The sequence below is a fragment of the Anabrus simplex genome, chromosome 2 (assembly GCF_040414725.1).
Source record: "Anabrus simplex isolate iqAnaSimp1 chromosome 2, ASM4041472v1, whole genome shotgun sequence".
NCBI classification, from domain to species: Eukaryota; Metazoa; Arthropoda; class Insecta; order Orthoptera; family Tettigoniidae; genus Anabrus; species Anabrus simplex.
In genome coordinates, this window is record NC_090266.1 from 976,098,527 (window position 1) to 976,118,138 (window position 19,612).

Sequence of the window (19,612 nt, forward strand, 5' to 3'; positions counted from 1 at the left end):
TACACTGAAATTGTGCGTTTGACAGACTGAAAACTTTTGAGACACATCTTCGTGAATCTACACAGCTACCCTTTACTTTATACCGTGAGATTCATATACTGCTTTGCTGTGCATCTCAAGTGCCTTTAACTGTAGCATTTGGAGGATCTCCCTCTTAATCATCACAGGATTAGACAATGCTCCACCTGCTCTCATTCTCAGAGTTCTTTTTTCTAGTCCAATAACCTTAGTTTTCATAAGTAGTCACCCATGATCCACCCTATTGATAGGTGTTAACTATATCACTAATATAATACAGAGCTCTTTCAACAGCGTACCATTCACGAGCAAGTCCAACATACAGTACCACCCATGAGTCCTTAATAATAAATAGGAAACTTTTCAAACCATTAAATTCTTATGAGAGTTTTTGATTCAACATTACATAAGTCAAGTAGAAAAGAAACATACATCTGCAAGTATGTTCCCTAGAAACATATATAAATAAGAAAACAACAAAAAACAAATAACACAAAAAGAAATCAAAACTATCAACCCAAGGAAAATAAATCTCTGTTAGTCAACCTGTAAAAGTCTTCATAGAAGCGACCTTTGTAGTCCTGTTGTAGGCATTCTCTCATGTAGCACGGGAACTCTTCCAAGTTACTTGCCTTGTAGAATGTGCGAGAGAACAACACTATCGTTACCTCATGATTGCTTCCATTTTTCTAGAACAGATACAGACTGTGACTTAAAGATTTTATACATCATTTTTCTCGGATTCATGCCTATAATGCAAGAAGTGATCAAGTAAAAAGGAAAGGGAGGGGAGTTGAAGGAAAGGAAATTTATATCAGTGGTATATTTAGGAGAGAGGACTCGATCAGATTCCAGGCACTATAAAAAAAAAAACCAGCTATACAGAAAATGAAAAAAGGAAGCAGCTTGCAGTTCTTTGCGACTGCTGACAACATGATATTAGCCAAGAGATCTAATGTTTATAAGGACCCCAAGTCAAAGGAACATTATTTTTTATTTCGAAAATCCCCCATTTAATAGGGCAGGGTTGGGCTAATCGACATCTCTGTACAAAGCCAGAAACAATATCACTCAGCTATCATAGTCCACCTATACCTAGCCTGGCCATAGATACTGTTACTGGAGAACATATTGGAAAAGAAAAATACAATTTATAAGTATACTTATACTAAGAATTTTAGACATATTATTCAAAATGTCCATGTTTTTCTTGAACACAGGATTTTAATATTCCTGGCCATGCATAAATTGTATCATATTCTACCCTTCCAGCCTATGATATTGGGCGCCGGCTGTAATTATAGGGCTGTACACGAGTAATCACCGGTGATATCTTTGAGTAGTATAAGCTAATCTTAAATTACTAAGCAGGAAGGATGAGAGAAAAAAATAATAAAAAGATTATGAATGATAACTTTTTTGTGAAACAAATTTATTGAAAAAGAAAAATGGCAAAGCGATAACAAATATAAAAAATGATAACAATTCAAAAATAAAAATTTATCACTCACTCTCACTAGATCAACCAAAACCCATAATAATTAATCAATATTACAAATCAATTTGATCCATTTAATATTATTTTCCATTAAGCACCAATGCTTTATTTGTTAAGTTTAATAAGTCTGCCTGTATCAAATTTAATCCAATTTCACTCATTAATTTACTAACATAAAAACAATATTCTTTTGTAAACTCCAACTCCAAAGAAATACATATTGAGTGGTTTAAATATCGTTACATCATTCGATAAATCCATATTTAAGACTACACAAAATTTACAATATACAATATGCATGGCAAAACTGGCTACAGCAGTTTTCAAAGCTCTGTTTAGTATGTCAATATTAAGATGTCTCTCCTTGAAGACCATTTCCTCAAGCAATGATTACAACTTGTAATCCAAAGGATGAACTCCCAAATGGCCAATCAGCAACAGAAATGATGTCAGGAACATCTGCTTACAGCCATTCTTGAGTAGTGGCTTTGTATGCTGGTGCAGAGTTCTGTTGAATACTCTAATTCCACACCCATAAACAAAACTTGATTCAAGGGCTTTACAACAGAACACAGCACTGTGTATTGGTATACTTCAGCAGATGTTTTGACACCTTTTCCAAGGTCCAAACCATTATTACAAGAAACTTCCCATCAAATGATACTGTCCTGCGATGGTTTCATTGCTGCCATCCTATGTAGTTTTTCAGGATGGCTTTTGCATCCTGAAGCACTATCCAGTGTTATTTTTCCCGCATCACATCACATTTCTTTAAAAATCCGATATTATTTGTTTAAAAATCTATTCTTCCTTCTTTTATGCACATACACCATTGCATACGCTACTTTGTTAGGAGAAATGTTGTTTTGAATAAGTTTCTGAATTTATTTATTAACACGCACTCCTGCAGACATCTGACAACCCTGCATAAACACACTCACAGCTTAGAACTGACAACACTGTACAACACAGTAGGTTTTGCTGATTAGTGTCATTCTGTTGCAGTACTTTCTGCGCTTCAGTCTGGGTCATACTTCGCTTGCTAATGAGAATAGGAAGTGCCCTGTATGTGCGTGACACACTGAGTTAATCTTTATATTGAACTTATATCAACATGTTCCGTCATGGCTGCATGAAGAGTCCAGATATATTCTGCTATATGTGTGGAAGTTTTGTGCCGATAAAACATCGGTGCAATATAACAGAGTTTGTCAGAAATGCCCACTGTGCGTACTTTGGCATCAAACTGGGAGACCAAGACAAGCCGTGGGCACCTCATAAAGTTTGTAGGAACTGTGTAGAGCAGTTACACCAGTGGGTGAACAGTGAGTGAACAGCGCTGCCATTCAGAATACCAATGGTATGGTGAGAACCTACAGACCATAGTTCTCAATGCTACTTATCTTCGGTGAATGTGAAGGGTTTTAAAAGCAGGAACAAAAGTAAGATTGTGTATCCAAGCAATATTTCATTCGCAATTCTACCTGTTTCTCATAGACCTGATGTACAAATACTGCAGCATCCATAACAATTAAACGATGGCTCCACTTCTGAAGATGAGGCAGAAATGGCCGGTGCTACCTTTGATTGAGACTTCTCACCAGAAGTCACTGGGAATGAGCACCAACTTTTCAAGCAAAGTGCGTTAAATGACTTAGTTCAAGATCTTGGTCTTACGAAGGAATCTGCCGAGGTACCCCTAGACTCCATGAAAAGAACATGTTGGCACCAAAAATGACGTACTATAGGTACAGAGAATGCGTCACCCTTCTTTTGTGACGAGGGAACTTTGGTTTACTGCAACAATGCTCTGGAGGTTATGCTGAAGCTAGGGGTACCACATTACGACTCCACTCACTGGAGACTTTTTATTGATACCTCCAAGCGTAGTTTGAAGTGTGTGCTTCTTCACAATGAAAATGAGCCTGCATCAATTCCTGTTATGCATTCAGTTATTGTGCGAGAAACATACAAAAATTCTGTGATGATGTTGTGTAAAGTAAAATATCAGGCACACAAGGACAACTGTGTGGTGATTTTAAAGTGATATGCATTCTGATGGGTCTACAAGCAGGTTCCACAACATCCCTGTTTTCCATGAGAGTGGGAGAGTCGTGCAAGGTCACAACACTGGATTCAAAAGGAATGGTCACTACGTAGACAGTGGATTGCTGGCTTGAAAAACATAAAACAAGAATGTCTTGTTGACAAATCCAACATACTGTTACCTCCACTTCATATAAAACAAGGACTTATGAAGCACTTCGTTAAGGCTATAAATAATGAAGGAGAATGCTTCCAGTACCTGTGTCATCGATTCCCTGGCATCAGTAATACCAAAATCAAAGAGGGTATCTTCACAGGTCCAGATATCAGAAAAATCTTTCTGATACTGATTATGAAGACGCCATATGTGCAGCAGAACATTTGGCATGGAAAGCATTCCGGGATGCAGTCAAAACCTTTCTTGGCAATACAAAAAAATCCAGATTACAAACAAATGGTGGACAGAATGTTTGTTTCTTTCCAAGATTTAGTCTGTAATATGAGCTTAAAGTGCACGTTACATTAACATTTGGATTAATTCCCCGAGAACCTTGCAAAGCTGAGCGAAGAACAAGGAGGAAGATTTCACCAGTATCTAAAGGAAATTAAATGCAGATATCAAGGGAAACTGAACCAAAACATGCTGGCAGATTACTGCTGGTTACTAAAGAGACACAATCCAACTACACCTCAAAAAGGGAAAACAACAAGATAAGTCAAGATATACAATTGAAACTGTGGACTTGCAATTCTACAATATGCTATCAGGCTTATGAGTGATAAATGTTGGACCATTTGGCTTTATGTATACAATTGTTATGTTCATAAATATAACAGTGTAATATAAGTGTGTTCAGAAGAATAAAGATAACAAGATAAACATTATTTCTTACATGAGATAATAGAATGTATATACATGACAGTCTTGCATATTAATTTCAATTTTGCAACAACAACAAAAAACTAATGTGATGCAGGAAAACAGACTTCAGTTCTGGATTCAGCATGCAGGAAATACAAAAGATCACTATTTGAACATTATGCAACGATCAGAAAGTTTAAATTCACAGGCTAGTGTTATCTGTGATACCAGATAATGAACTCTTTGGATTATTTCAGCAACCTGCTGACAAACTGTGAATGCATCTGGGGCATAGACACAATAAATATGATGGTTAAGGTGTTCTTTCATTGCAAAGACTTTCTCATCAGTGAAGATTTTTGGATGACCATTTTGCGCACACTGCTTAAGGCGGACTTGGTATTTGACCAGCTGTGCTTCTTCAACCATATTGTTAGAAGTGCTGTGATGACGTGATTCCAGACCAAAACCATTACTATGCACTCTGAACATCGTTCATCTCTAAACATTCACCTCTCCTGGAATTACCTTTCATTTCCACACAGGATTTTGGTGAATTATTTGTTAATGGCATTGTGAGCTGTGGTGTCCTATTAGACTTCAGATAGTCCAATCAGGGGCGGGCAGACATATTCTTGGTCTCACTCAAGCATTTGATTCTTTGAGAGACAAACTTCTGCTGAAATCAAGCTTTTTAAAGACATTAATGATATCTGAATGCTTTCTTTCTACCTTGTGCATTGCTATTTTTGTGACGCAATTTTCATAAGTGACCTCTTTCCATGATACACTGTTTGCAAAATAATCACTCTGGAGTGTGATGCGGACTGTTTACAGAAGAGATTTTCCTCTATTTCACCAGATGGTGCTGCAGCAACAATGGCAGGATTTGCAATAGTATGTATGGCCAGATTAAGAATTAATGATTATGATATACAACATAAGGAAGTAATAATTATTGGGAATATAAATGTACCAATGATGAAAGGAAGAGAAAAGAAAGAGATCTGGGGAGATTACAGGTATGGCAGTAAGAATCAAAAAGGGGATATGGTATTTGATTTTTGGCCAGAGAGACCAGCTGATGATGAATATATGGTTTAAGAAGATAAATAGTCAATAGAATATAAATGGGGAGACAGAAACCTTGAGCAATTCTAACAGAAAAAGAAAGAAAGAACACAAAATCCTCACCATAAACCTAAGAGAGCTTTTGGTGGTATCAGTAGTAGCAAAGGCAAAAGTATGTAGGACTGCAGAATTCCAAGAAAAATATAAAGCATAATAAGAGAATGCATATGGAGGGATAAAGTCATACAGTAAGAGTTTGTGAAGGAAATAAAACACCTAACACCAAGAACAGAGATTGGAAACGATGGAAGAATTTTAAGAGTAGATCTTGAAGTGGTTCAGAAAGTGTAAATGGTAGAGCATCAGGAAAGTTTAGAGACACCATTACAAAGTGAAAGTTGAATGTGAAGAGAAAGAAGACACTGTAGGCAAAATAGAAAACATCAAAGGATGAAGGAGAGGAGGAGGATACAAAAAGAATATGAAAGAAGATGGTTGCTGAAGAAATGCTGAGAACTGTTCACTCTTGAAATAGATGATCTGAACATAAAAAGAAACTGCACTCAACTCTCGATTATCTGGGTGCAGATTAACCCTGGAACATTTTTTTTTTCCTCCACATGATGTTTTGTACACTTCTGAACTGCGGTAAGACTCCATAAATGCCATCTTCCACCGCAAGGAACGCAACATAGTACTGTGTGTGTTCCAGTCGCATTATTACTAGTCTGTTGCAGAATTTTGTATTGTTCATAGTGAATGTGAGAGTGAAAATGTCAGAAATCAAGCATAAAAGAAAGTTCTTAATATTGAACAAATACTGGAAATAACTGACCAATTAGAAAAATGTGGTACTGTTAATAAACTAGCACTATAATATGGAATAACTTACGGAAGGAAGCAATTTGAAATAGGAAAAAAATCAACGCATGAAGATTTAGATACGCCAAGGGTGATTAGGTTTAATCAGAAAAGGGCGCAAGGAGTCCTAGAATCAGGAATAATCTGTGCTAAACAAGTCAAACATTTATTTGAATCTCTTGGTTTGGAACACTGGTTAAGGAGGTTCAAACAGCAACGTGGAATTCACACAATTAGCATACAAGGGGAGAAATTATCCATAAATGAGACTGAAGCTAATGAATTTCACTCAGTATTTGAACAGTTTAGCCAAACCAAAGGCTTGTTATCGGAGCATGTTTACAGCGTGATAAAACTGGTCTACACTGGAAACGCTTACCTATGAGAATTTGGACTTCAGAAGTGCAAACCCTGCCCCTGGACATGAGAGTAGCAAAGAGAGAATAACTCTTGTGTGTTGTGGTAATGCATCGGGAACGCATAAATTAAAAGTTACAGTTACTGGTAAAGCACAAAAATCCAGATAATTTAAAGGAATTCATTGATGTACTGCAAGTTTAATAATAAAAATGTTATTAGTTTTAAATCCCACTAACTACTTTTATGGTTTTCAGAGACATCAACGTTCCGCAATTTTGTCCCACACAAATTCTCTTATGTGCTGGTAAATCTACCAACATGAAGCTGACATATCTGTGCACCTTCAAATATCACTGGGCTGAGCCAGGATCAAACCTGCCAACTTGGGCACAGAAGTCCAGTGCTCTAACTGCCTGAGCCTCTCCGCCCAGCTTATGTAAGCTTTACTAAACCCTTATTTTTTTTATTGTTTATGTCTAATTTAATATTAACTGTGTTTCCATTTAGCAATGAGTAGATACTACCCAATACCATGGATAATCAAGAGTTGACTATACTTTTTTTTTTTTGCTAGGGGCTTTACGTCGCACCGACACAGATAGGTCTTATGGCGACGATGGGATAGGAATGGCCTAGGAGTTGGAAGGAAGCGGCCGTGGCCTTAATTAAGGTACAGCCCCAGCATTTGCCTGGTGTGAAAATGGGAAACCACGGAAAACCATTTTCAGGGCTGCCGACAGTGGGATTCGAACCCCCTATCTCCCGGATGCAAGCTCACAGCCGCGCGCCTCTACGCGCACGGCCAACTCGCCCGGTATTGACTATACTATACATAATTGTGAAATATAGAAGACTGTAAATATTAACACTAAATTTTTAAAAGAAATAAAAGTAAAGGTTATTAATGAAATAGCTTCAGTACCCATTTATGAATGAGAATAAGAAAAATAGAATATACAGCAGAATTATAACATAAGAACATCAAAAATTTTATGGGACAGGCTTACCTTCCACTTTTGAAAAAGGTCAGCAAGAAATCCATTGACAGCCTTTTCAAAATACAGATCACCATGAATGTCAAAATCCCACATTTCAGAACTCATCTGAATGAATAAATACACCATACTTGTCGATGATCGAAATACTACCTGTTAATGAAATTAAGGTTCAATAATATGAAAGATGAAAATGAGATGAACATTTTTATATGTCCCTAGAAAACCATTCACATAATGCCAATCATATTAACAAAATAAACACTTCATGATAAAACAAGATAAACAAAAAGTAAACAACACAGAAATGATAAAAGGATGATGGCCTAGCAACAATCTCCATTTCCATAGCACTTGCACAGTATTTGTCTCAACAACCAACATGAGACTGAACCATTTTCAAACACTTAAATGCCATTAGAGAAAACAAGAATTGAAGCTGTAATCTTACGTTTTGTAGGCCAGACATTTAACCAACTGAGCCATTCAGTCAATGGAAGAAGAAGAGAAGGAAAAAGAAAAATAGAATTAGGTATGAAAGAAAAATTAATACCTTCACCCCCTGAAAATAGAGACACGGGAACTGGAGGAAAAGAATAATGTGAAGTACATACGGTCCAAGCAAAAGAAATGATAGCTAAACTGACATGGAGCCGCCTCATACCCCTCATCAATGCATGTTGTTCAAATCACAACCCCATACACACACTGCTTAACAAAAGAAAAAGAAATATCACCCAAATAAACCATTCTGTTTGCAATGAAATTTCACATATAACTATTGGGCAACCAAGCATGCAAATAATTCAATGTTCATAGCCACAGATAAAATAAGCTACAGTTCATGTAAATGTTACTATGTAATTATACATGCAAGGAGCAATATTGGCTCACGGGACAAACACAGCACATTTTAGTTGTGTACAACCTGAATGATATTGATGAAATGTTTATAAAGGGGGGGGGGGGGGAGAAACTCACCTCAAAATGCCGTAGGACGAACCTCCTGTTAGCCACACGCTATGACCGGCGAGACAGCACTGAATGTGTGTTCGCAGTCAGACGATGTTAGGAGGGGGGAGGAGGTTGTACAGACTCAGACAATTCCAACATAGGTTTTTTAACGGGGTTTCATTTCATTACAGGTTCCATATTGAACTAAGAAACCTACGCTCTAGTAAGATCTTAAGAAGCCATCTGAATGTCTTCCACCTCATAAGCCTAGGACATAAACTAAAAATTGCAAGCCTTCACAACTTTTATGATATTGCTGCATTATACACATGAATGAAACACAGCATTTTATCAAGAGCACAAATTCAAGAACATCGCAACCGGCTGTTTATAAGGAGACCTTAATGACCTCTTTTAACATATAAGTGACTTGCAAGTTTTTTACTTGTTATAAATGTTTTTAATGTGTTAATATTTTCAAAACAGTTTTAAATAGTTTTTCCACACCCATTACTTTAAGTCATATTATGAATTGTATGTATGCCTATTTTTCATTAACAGCTGAGGATGACACTATTATGTGTCGAAACTAGTTCTGTATAATTCTATAAATGTTGTAGTTGAATAACAGCATTAAATTATGTATTGAATAGGTGGAAATACCAAAACTTTATATATTTGTAATTCTTAGTTCAATAAGGAATAATTAAATTTCTTACGTTAAATGAAGGAGGCCACACGAACAAAACACCTTTAAATACCACCAGACTGAGCTGGGATCGAACCTGCCAATTTGACCTCAGAAGGCTAGCAGTCTACCATCTGAGCTACTTAGTATCTGAATTGAAGCAATGCTACCAATGCACAATGTTGGCAGGTACGATTCACAAACAGGATGCAGCAGCAAAAAAGGAGAATAGGCCTCTGAGGATATCAGAACATGAAGATAGAGCTACTGTGAGAGCATCATGAGCAGCACTGAATGTTGTATTCAACCATTCAGAAGGCAGAGAACCCAAGATCTGTTGGATAACTGCAGGATTAGGGGCTACACTTAGATGACCACTCTGTCAGCTACCACTGATCTGAAAGCATTGTCAAAGGTACTGTAATTTTGAAAGTGCCGGGTCTGTTCTACACGCCATGATGTCTAGTGGGGTTGAACTGCCTTCAAGTGATGAGTGCCATTTTACTCTCGTCTAGTGACCAGCACAGAGAGTCTGGAGACATAACGGACAATGCACAGATCCCTCCTTTTTTATTATCAACTGTTTGATTTATTCAATCGTTAATGCTACTCAATTTGGCAACCATGTTATTATTACCTCTACAGCAATGTGATATGATGGTTTGGGTACGGATTGTACTCCCCTCTTCTCTTCGTCCGTCACCTCAGTCCAAACTAGCTGCCTGTCCGGCCGTGTTTCCTCACACCACTGCTTACAGTGCTGGGACTCTTCCCTCAAGCAATGCAAAATTTGGTTGGCCACATAGTATGATGTTCTTTCCTCAACCAAGATTTGACATACATCGTAGGGACTCATTTACTGAGTGGAAATAATGTTACTGGTTTTACGTCTCACTATGATTACGGTTTTCAGAGACACCAAGGTGCTGGGATTTTGTCCCACACTAGTTTTTTTATATGATGGTAAATCTACCTACACAAGGCTGATGTATCTGAGCACCACCAAATACCACCAGACTGAGCCGGGATCGAACCTGCCAACTTGACCTAAGAAGGCCAGCGCTCTACCGTCAGAGCTACACAGCCCAGATAACCACTTCAAACCTTTATATGTGATGATCAAGGGACATCACCACCTTCCCTAACACAATGCCTGCCTATAAATTCTCAAATTTTACACAAGTTTGCCTATTATTTTACAAACTGTGACAATTCACTCTAGTACATTACCAGAGTTCTGATAGAATTCTGGGTAGGTATAAACCAGAATGTGAAACGAAAAGATCACTTTTTGTCACAGGTGAACAATATAGTGGAAGTGGAAAGTGTTTTTGAAGACTTTATTTGTAAAGTATGATATAACGTTTTATTTGTAATGACCTAACCTGTACTGTGTAATATTTGTAACATATGTATTTGTAAATAGTAGATTTCTATTCTGTACTTACTGGAAGTATCTAGTAAATTGTTGAACAGGGTGTGTGCCTTTTGTGGGTTATGTTTTCTAGAAGGAATTTTCTAACTATTCTGGAAATGGAAGATTCGCAAACGTGTGTATTCGAGAATGTTAGTTAAAGTTTGCGACGAAAGTAGGAATTGTGATTGGTGAACCTAGGAGGGGATGGGTGGACTCATGCATTCTGATTTGCTACTCCAAGGCCAGAGTTTTTCTATATATAGTGAGCGAGGCTGCGTTCACAATAATTCGGTCTTGTCTTGGCCTGATCTGCCTTTAGTCTGTATTGGTCTGCGTCATGTGCTACGCCTCGCTTCCAGGATGGGCCACCCTCAAGTAAGCACCCTTACTTTCCGTTCCGGTTAAAATTTCCGTAATGTTCGGTTGCTATTTCGTATAGGAGTCTGCCCTAGCCTAACCTAGATTCGCCAAATCTATTATTTACGACGACTTAGCTTTTCTGCTGGGGTTCCCTGTTTGTTTTCGAGGCATTCCCATTTCTTATTTCACTAAATATGTAGATTGAGATTTAATGCATTTACCTTGGGGTTTGCCTCTCGTAGTTCAGTGTCACTTGATATATGCTAGAGTTTACGAGAGTACATTCACTTCACTATCAATTGTAATTGTTTTTACGTTGCTTTTAACCTACTAACTTGCATTATACTACTGGATTTGTAACTAGTCGTATAGTTGGTTTGAAGTTTGAAACTCGTAGTGAAGCCCATTATCAGAGAACCTTTAAGATATGTGTATCACGGAGCTTATAGTTCGTAAATTGTAATTTGGTGGATTTTGTTCGGAATGTATTTGTAAAATTTCACTTGTAAATAATTTTTGTCAAATTTAAGGATCACGGCGATTTATTTCGGAATCTGCAATCTAAGCCATGTCCATGCCCTCGGTAGGTCCTGCCTGTTTCCACTTCCCGGTTTATTATCCACTAGTTGGCCCTACTGATATTTCGTATTATGTTGTTGTTGGCTGAAACCCGCATAGGCCAGCTGATGTTTCTCTGTGTGTATGGCGTTTCCTGTGATAGTGGTGTAGTTGCTCTTACTTCCCTCCTTTATTGTGTTTAGTACTTGTTTGTGTAACCACCGTAGTTAAGGTTACACTTTTCATAACGTTATCCCGTTATCCCAGCTTCCTTCCAACTCCTAAGCCTTTCCTATCCCATCATCGCCATAAGACCTATCTGTGTCAGTGTAACGTAAAGCCACTAGCAAAAAAAAAAGGTACAGTCCCAGCATTTGTCTGGTGTGAAAATGGGAAACAACGGAAAACCATCTTCAAGGGTGCCGATAGTGGGGTTCGAACCCACTATCTCCCGGATGCAAGCTCACAGCTGCACGCCTCTCACCGCACGGCCAACTCGCCCGGTGATTCGAAATTATTAAGTATCATTATTAAGAACAGGTAAGAATTCAATTCAAAACCATCACTTACTTATTTTCTGGATGAATTGTTTTAAAGAGTGTTTATGAAGCTGAGCCTGCTCTACGGTGTAGGGGTAGCATGGCTTGCTCTCACCCTGAAACCTCAGGTTCAATTTCTGGCCAGTCCAGAGATTTTAATTCTGGACTAAGGACTGGAGTAGGGTTCTCCTAGCCTTGTGAGACCAATCAAGGAACACTTTGATATGAGAGGCAGAAGACCCTGTCATGAAAGTCGAACAATACATCTGAAGATATTGTAATGCTGATCAGATGGCACTCCAGCATCTGTATTCCATCTGACTGGTAAGCGGTCATCTTGGCAGGCCAAGCCCTTAAGAATGTTGCACTACAGCTTTGTTATTTATGAAGTTTTAGTGTATAAAGAGTTTGAAATGTGGTAACTGTCTTCATTATAGTAGATCTAAACAAAATAAGTAGAGAAAGTTCTATTTTAAGAAATTACAGAATTAACTAAAAAAATCCCACTATAAACTATATGAAGGGGATACAAGAGGAACTACAGTACTTAACATTTACTGGAAATGTCAATATGAAACAACCACACCATACATTCAGAACATTAATGTTATTCCATAACATACTTATAAACAAATTATGGTACATGCAAAAATTACTCTACAATGTTAACTTCATGAGCTTTTAAAATACTCTAGTAGGAGTTAAACATACCTTTGTATCATCTGTGATAACACCACAAGCAACTCGATCTCCTTGTGACCACATCTCATAGACCTGACATCGAATGGTACCAGAGCAAAACTCTATTTTTTTATTCAAGTAAACACATGTGTTCACCTGAGGGAGAAAACAGGGTATAAATATTCAGCAGAGTAAAAGAGATTACATTAATCAAATAAGCCTTCTAATACCTGGTGTTACAATGAGATGTACCACTTTTTAATTCGCAGGTGACTTTTCTATTGTAAGTACATTGAAACGATGGATGAAATCAGGAGTTTCAGTGCATGCTGACAGATGGCAAATTGTCTTCAATTCTGATACATATTCACATACTGTGTATACCAACAGATTGACAACTGCCTTCAATTTCAGTACTGATATGAAAGGCATCACACCCCATCAAGAAAGTCAAGCAATATGGCTGAGGATGTCATAACACTGACCACCTGGCACTCCAGTATCTGCATGCCATCCGGCTGGATAGTGGTCATCTTGGCAGGCCAAGGCCCTTAGAAGACTGTTGCATAACAGGTTTGTTGTTTATGAAGTTCTAGTGTATAAGAATATTTTCACAGATTTCATGAAGCAGCCAGACATGTACACTGACTTAGCAAATGTCATGGGATGGTTACCTAATAGCATGTGGGGCCTCCTCTGGCCTTGCGAACTGCAGTGAGATTAAGAAATTATTATGTTAATAAAAACCACCTTTCCAATACTCAATGTCCTTTATATTTAGGATAAAACCATTTAATTACAAGTAGGTCATGTTTCGCTAAATCATAGTGAGCATCATCAGCTATAGATAACATAAACCATGGTGGGTCAGGACCCTGATCCTGGTATATATAACGAAAAAATGTCTAATATACATTGATAAAATATGAATTTTAACAATTTAAAAATAATCAATAAGATTATATTATGTCTATTAAAACAAATTGATCATTAAAATTGCTTAAAATGTAAACTGGAATAAATGACTTAAAATGTTATTATAATATGTAGTGATTAGATGTTCGTATAAATCGTTGACCATTATATCTTCACTCAATTGCATTAGACTGTTTATGGTAAAAACAGTTATTCACATAAGGGTGAGCTCTTGTAATAAACTATGATGTTGTTTTTTAAAAATAAACAAGATGAAGAATACTAAAATCGCATATAATGGTTGTGTTGTACAACACACGTAGCAGCAAGTCAGTGACCATCAAACCTCGTAAACAACAAGGGACTAATCTCCCATCAATCACACGGGATACACCTGATTTAAATTTCACCTACGAGATCAGTAGTTCTCCATTAGGAGACCAATATTAACACATTACTACAAAATAATGTTTGAAACACAACGCGAGGAAGTCCCATAAAGGTTAATTTACGCCGATCCAGACGACGTTTTATCATCAGTGAAGTTCATTTTTCAACTATTATATGCGATTTTAGTATTCTTCATCATGTTTATTTTTTAAAAACAACATCATAGTTTATTACAAGAGCTCACCCTTATGTGAATAACTGTTTTTACCATAAACAGTCTAATGCAATTGAGCGAAGATATAATGGTCAACGATTTATACGAACATCTAATCACTACATATTATAATAACATTTTAAGTCATTTATTCCAGTTTACATTTTAAGCAATTTTAATGATCAATTTGTTTTAATAGACATAATATAATCTTATTGATTATTTTTAGTTAAAATTCATATTTTATCAATGTATATTAGACATTTTTTCGTTATATATACCAGGATCAGGGCCCTGACCCACCATGGTTTATGTTATCTATAGCTGATGATGCTCACTATGATTGAGCGAAACATGTCCTACTTGTAATTAAATGGTTTTATCCTACATATAAAGGACAATGAGTATTGGAAAGGTGGTTTTTATTAACATAATAATTTCTTATTCTGAAATCCAATACGGTTGTAAAATGAGGTTTATAACCTACAGTGAGATGCCGTGGAAGTGAGTTGACAAGTCCCTGGTAGTCCTGTGGACGCAGCTGACACTAAATCATTTGCAGAGCGGCCGCCAATGCTGGTCTGTTCGTGTGTGCAGGATCCATGGCACGGAGCCTGCGTTCCAGGACATCCCAGATATGCTCGATAGGGTTCATATCGGGGCTCCTGGGTGGTCAAACAGTCGTTGGACCTCCGCTGCATGTTCCTGGAACCATTCCCGGGCGACGTGGGAGCGATATGGCGGCGCGTTATCATCTTGAAACACCGCAGAACCGTCTGGGTGCTGGAAGGCCAAAAATGGGTGGAGATGGTCTCCGAGCAGCTCAACATACCGCATACCATTCAAAGTCTCTTCCAGAACAACTAGGGGGCCCATTCCATACCAGGAAAATGCACCCCAGACCATAAAAGAGACACCAGCACCCTGGACCACACCTTCGAGGCAGGCGGGATCCATCGCTTCATGTGGTCTGTGCCATACACAGTGCCTCCCATCGGCATAGTGCAGTTGAAATCGTGATTCGTCCGACCATATCACGTTACGCCATTGTTCCAGTGTTCATCCCTGGTGAGTGGCGACAAATGCGCGTCGTTGTGCCTGATGACGTTGGGTTAACAGTGGCACCCGTGTGCGGCGCCAGCTCCCATACCCCATAGAACCCATGTTCGAGGGTGGCAGGACGGCCAGTCGTTCGTCTGTTGTGGACGGCCAGTCGTTCGTCTGTTGAGGACGGTGACACCCGCATTCAACCATTCACGATACATCCTGGACACGGTTGACCGTGTGAAGCCGAATTCGAGCACAACTACCGAAATTGCACATCCCATCTGTTGGGCACCGACCACCATACCCTGTTCGAACGGTATCAGCTCAAGACGACGTTCCATGTTACACCTGTCACATGCACAGCCACTGCTCACAAGGTCTCCTATACAACTGCCGCTGGCACAGGGGGCGTGTGGTGTGCAGACAACACACCTGCGCATCAGTGCTCCGCTATCCCATAACATTTGCTCAGTCAGTGTATATTGTATGGTGTTCGTGATGGTCTTGATTGAAAGACAATTCTAAGGTTAGTGGAGAAGATGGAACAAACTGGTTCATTAAGACAGTGAGAAAGGGAAGCATAATTCACTGTCATCAGTGACACGTTGTTGTTACAACCTTTAAATTGGAGTACACAACTCAGCAGCATGTATTTACTGCCAAGAATTATTGGCTTACCAATTTCGCTACCACCATACAAAGAGCTTAATGACATGAGTATGGTCCTGGTTGGAAGACAATTCTATGGTTAGTGGAGAAGATGGAACAAACTGGTTTAACAGTCAGTGAGAAAGGGAAGCATAATGAGTCATCAGTGCCACAGCGTGCTGTACACGTTCATGAACAATTGCTCCGCTCCCCAGAAAATTCGTAATGCCGACTGTCACAAGTCATTAGTTACTCAGTGAAGATGTGCCAAAGAGCAACAAAGCATGTAAGACTCAGGCCATACAGAGTAACTACACTACCTGAGATCCTGACAAAATGAAGCATCGGTGATACTGCAAATGTTTCCTCAACCTTGTAGAAAGAGACCCAGAGATATTGAAAATTATGTAGTTCACACCAATGAAGCTTGGTTTAATCACTCAGGCTATATAAATTCTCAAAATTCAAGGATAAGGAGATCAGAAAAGCCTCATCTGTACCATGAGACATCCATTCATCCAGGAAAGGTTGGAGTGTGGTGCCAAATTTCCAATCACAGGATCACTGAACCAATTTTCTTTGAAGAAACTGTAAATACTGATGAGTATAAGAATATTTTCATGGACTTCATGGAGCAGCTAGACAATATTAAACATGCATGAATATTTTAACCAAGATACCGTAGTGCCAAATGTGACACCTCTAATAACAGCGTGTCGACTTCTGGATTCCAAGATTTCAAACCCAGCAGAGGTAGTGCAATTTTACGGTGGAACAAATAACTGTTCGACACTACATGTTGTATAATGTTGGTATGTAAAAGATCTCTTGTGATACATCTTGGTTTCTTGCTTACCCAGCAAAATGAATTAAAACTCAGCCACAGATTGCCCAATACAGGTCCAGTTTACTCTACTGTACCATCTGGTAGAGTAAATCAGAACGTCAAAATTGACATGTGGGCAACTTAGAGGCATCAAATGAAAATGCCTTCACACAATAGCTGAGGTTATATAATAATAATTTTTTTTTTTTTTTAACTTCTAATGAATTCACAGTACACATCAGCAGTCTTTTCGAGGACTGCATTATCTGAAAAGATGTGTGGCCTCTAAGGTCACCAGACTTGATGTTACAGGATATTTTCTGTGAGGTTACCCCACAGAAAGTCTCTCCAGAAACAGACCACAAATCATACAGAATAACCAGACAAACATCAAAACCAAAATAAATAATTATGACGTAGACATAGTATGGCATTTATTTAACAACATGGTGAAATGGGTTCAAATGTGTCTCCAGGAGGTGAGGGACACTTCCAGCAAATCTTGTAACTGTAAGTTATTTTCCCAGAAATAATCCCTCATTTACACTTGATCAAACAACAGACCCATTTGAAAAGCGGGACATCCCACTGAAACATCCTGCATTTCATCTGATTAAAAAAGAAAAATACTTCAACATCCAGATTGTAGTAAGCCACATTAAGTAATAAATTCTGGCTAGAAAATAAGATACACCAACATCCTAATTCCTTTTGATCCTATTAACATTTTCCTGTCCTATCATTTATTTTCATGTTTACAGTATTAAGATAAGTTCCTTTAAAGATAAAGCTAATAATAGAAGAGAATAGATGAAAAAGAACTGAAAGCTACGTAACAGACATCAAGTAGCTAGTCTGTGTATTTTCACAAGGCCAAAAAAAAAAAAAAAGAGAATCTAGTGCGGAAAACCTCTCAGGTAGTTCTTAGTTAAAGTCTACATTATTGTACAAGAAGGGATTTATTTTTGAAAGCAACAAAGCCAGTCTCACAGTGAGCACTTAATAAAAACTATTTCTTAAATAGAGGTAAACTTTTACTTAGTAATTCTGGGACTTATCTCCAAATTATTGCTCTGCTAACCCATCCACTTGGTCTATAAAATTGGCTATACTAACCTACAATTTGCCTGCTTAAACAAGACTAGTGGAACATAATGATCTTCAGTTGGCTTTCATAAGCTATTGTTAAAGGTACCTAACTGTGTGTTAATAAAACTGGTTTAAAAATATATATATATGCCACACTGAATTCTCACTACATTCACACGGTCTAAATGTTTGTAGTACATTATTTTATGTAGTAATAGGGTTGAAGAAAATAGTTTTCTTCTTCTGCTCCTTAAACTATCTTAAACCAAGATTAAAAAGGTTAAAGAAAACTGGATGTTGGGGAGATGTAAAAGATTGAAAAGCAACAGCTGAAGCATAAGCTATTGTTAAAGGTACTTAACTGTGTATTAATAAAACTGGTTTTTGTAATATATGCTACACTGAATTCTCTGTTGTGTATTTTCCAAGTATAATAACTCTTACCATATGTTTTTCTTTTTCAGATAGTTTATGAATTTATTCATCTAAATTAGTTTCGGCAGACTGACGAACCAAACAGTCATAAATTATTTGGAGACTGTCGACCTAATGTGAACACCAGGGCTATGAAAATGATGACACGTCATCTTTTAATCGGTTCACAATAGACATTGCTAACTTGTACAGAAATTCTGATCATAGTTCCCACAATATAGAAATGCTAATTCATTAGGTCATTTCTGTCATTTTTTGCCATTTTGTATTTTTAGGTAATTTTCTAAAAAATGTACATCAATATTTGATCATTTTATGTAATTTATTAACTATTTTATACTTTGAGTCACTTTCCTACAAGTTTGAGGATTTTGAAGCATTTACACATATGGAATTGGATATTATCACAACTTTAAGCGAGGATGAATATGGAGACTTGAGAATCTTCGCATGCTTTGTCAATCTGGGGACTAAAGAAACTTTGTTGTTTATCTCTTACTTCTTGGAAACGTTCACATTCCAGGAGAGACACTTGCTGTTGTGACTAATCCGAGAGGGATATTAAAATTGAGAGTAGCAGGACACATTACATTTGGCCATGTAATCCCAGTCTGGTTAAGTGTCTCACGAGGGAACATCGGCAATGGTTAAATCTCTGTTTGCGAAGAAACTTGGAAAAAACACTGAGGTACACGTAAAAAAGATGTCAGCATCAATTTTGGGTGCCGACATTCATTAGGGCATTAACTAAGGGACCGAACAGTTGCGACATTTCAAATTCTGTGCAGAGATGAATACCTGCTGGCCAATGCTAAGCCGCCACACTATCTGCCCCATGCCACACCTCTGCAACTACTCCACCTCCCCCCTCATTCTGGTTCCCGCCGCGCGTTTCCCTTCTCCCCGCGCCTGCCCATCTGCTTAGCTGTTGAACGGGACCGGCGTTATACTTTGCTTCCTTTCGTATTATAATTATTGAAATCATTTAAAAAACGTTCCTTTTCACACATAATGATAATAAATAACCTAAACTAATATACCCATATTTTATTCAAATTTTGTACTTTCATTCCTGCTAATTCCGGTGAGTTGTCACATTCGTGGGTACAACCCCGAGTTAAGCACCATCGGGCATGGTCA

At 37.9% G+C, this 19,612-nt stretch overlaps 1 protein-coding gene across 3 annotated transcripts in view; it reads right to left on the minus strand.

Annotated features, from left to right (window-relative positions):
- Positions 1 to 19,612, minus strand: part of Iml1 (GATOR complex protein Iml1) — a 724,094-nt gene that overhangs the window by 573,228 nt on the left and 131,254 nt on the right. For all 3 annotated transcript variants that reach the window (XM_067141784.2, XM_067141783.2, XM_067141785.2), the window contains exons 4-6: positions 12,939 to 13,064; positions 7,724 to 7,864; positions 565 to 707 (exon numbers count right to left, since the gene is read on the minus strand). In XM_067141784.2, coding sequence (XP_066997885.1) covers positions 565 to 707; positions 7,724 to 7,864; positions 12,939 to 13,064 — 410 coding nt within the window. The remainder of the gene's footprint in view (positions 1 to 564; positions 708 to 7,723; positions 7,865 to 12,938; positions 13,065 to 19,612) is intronic.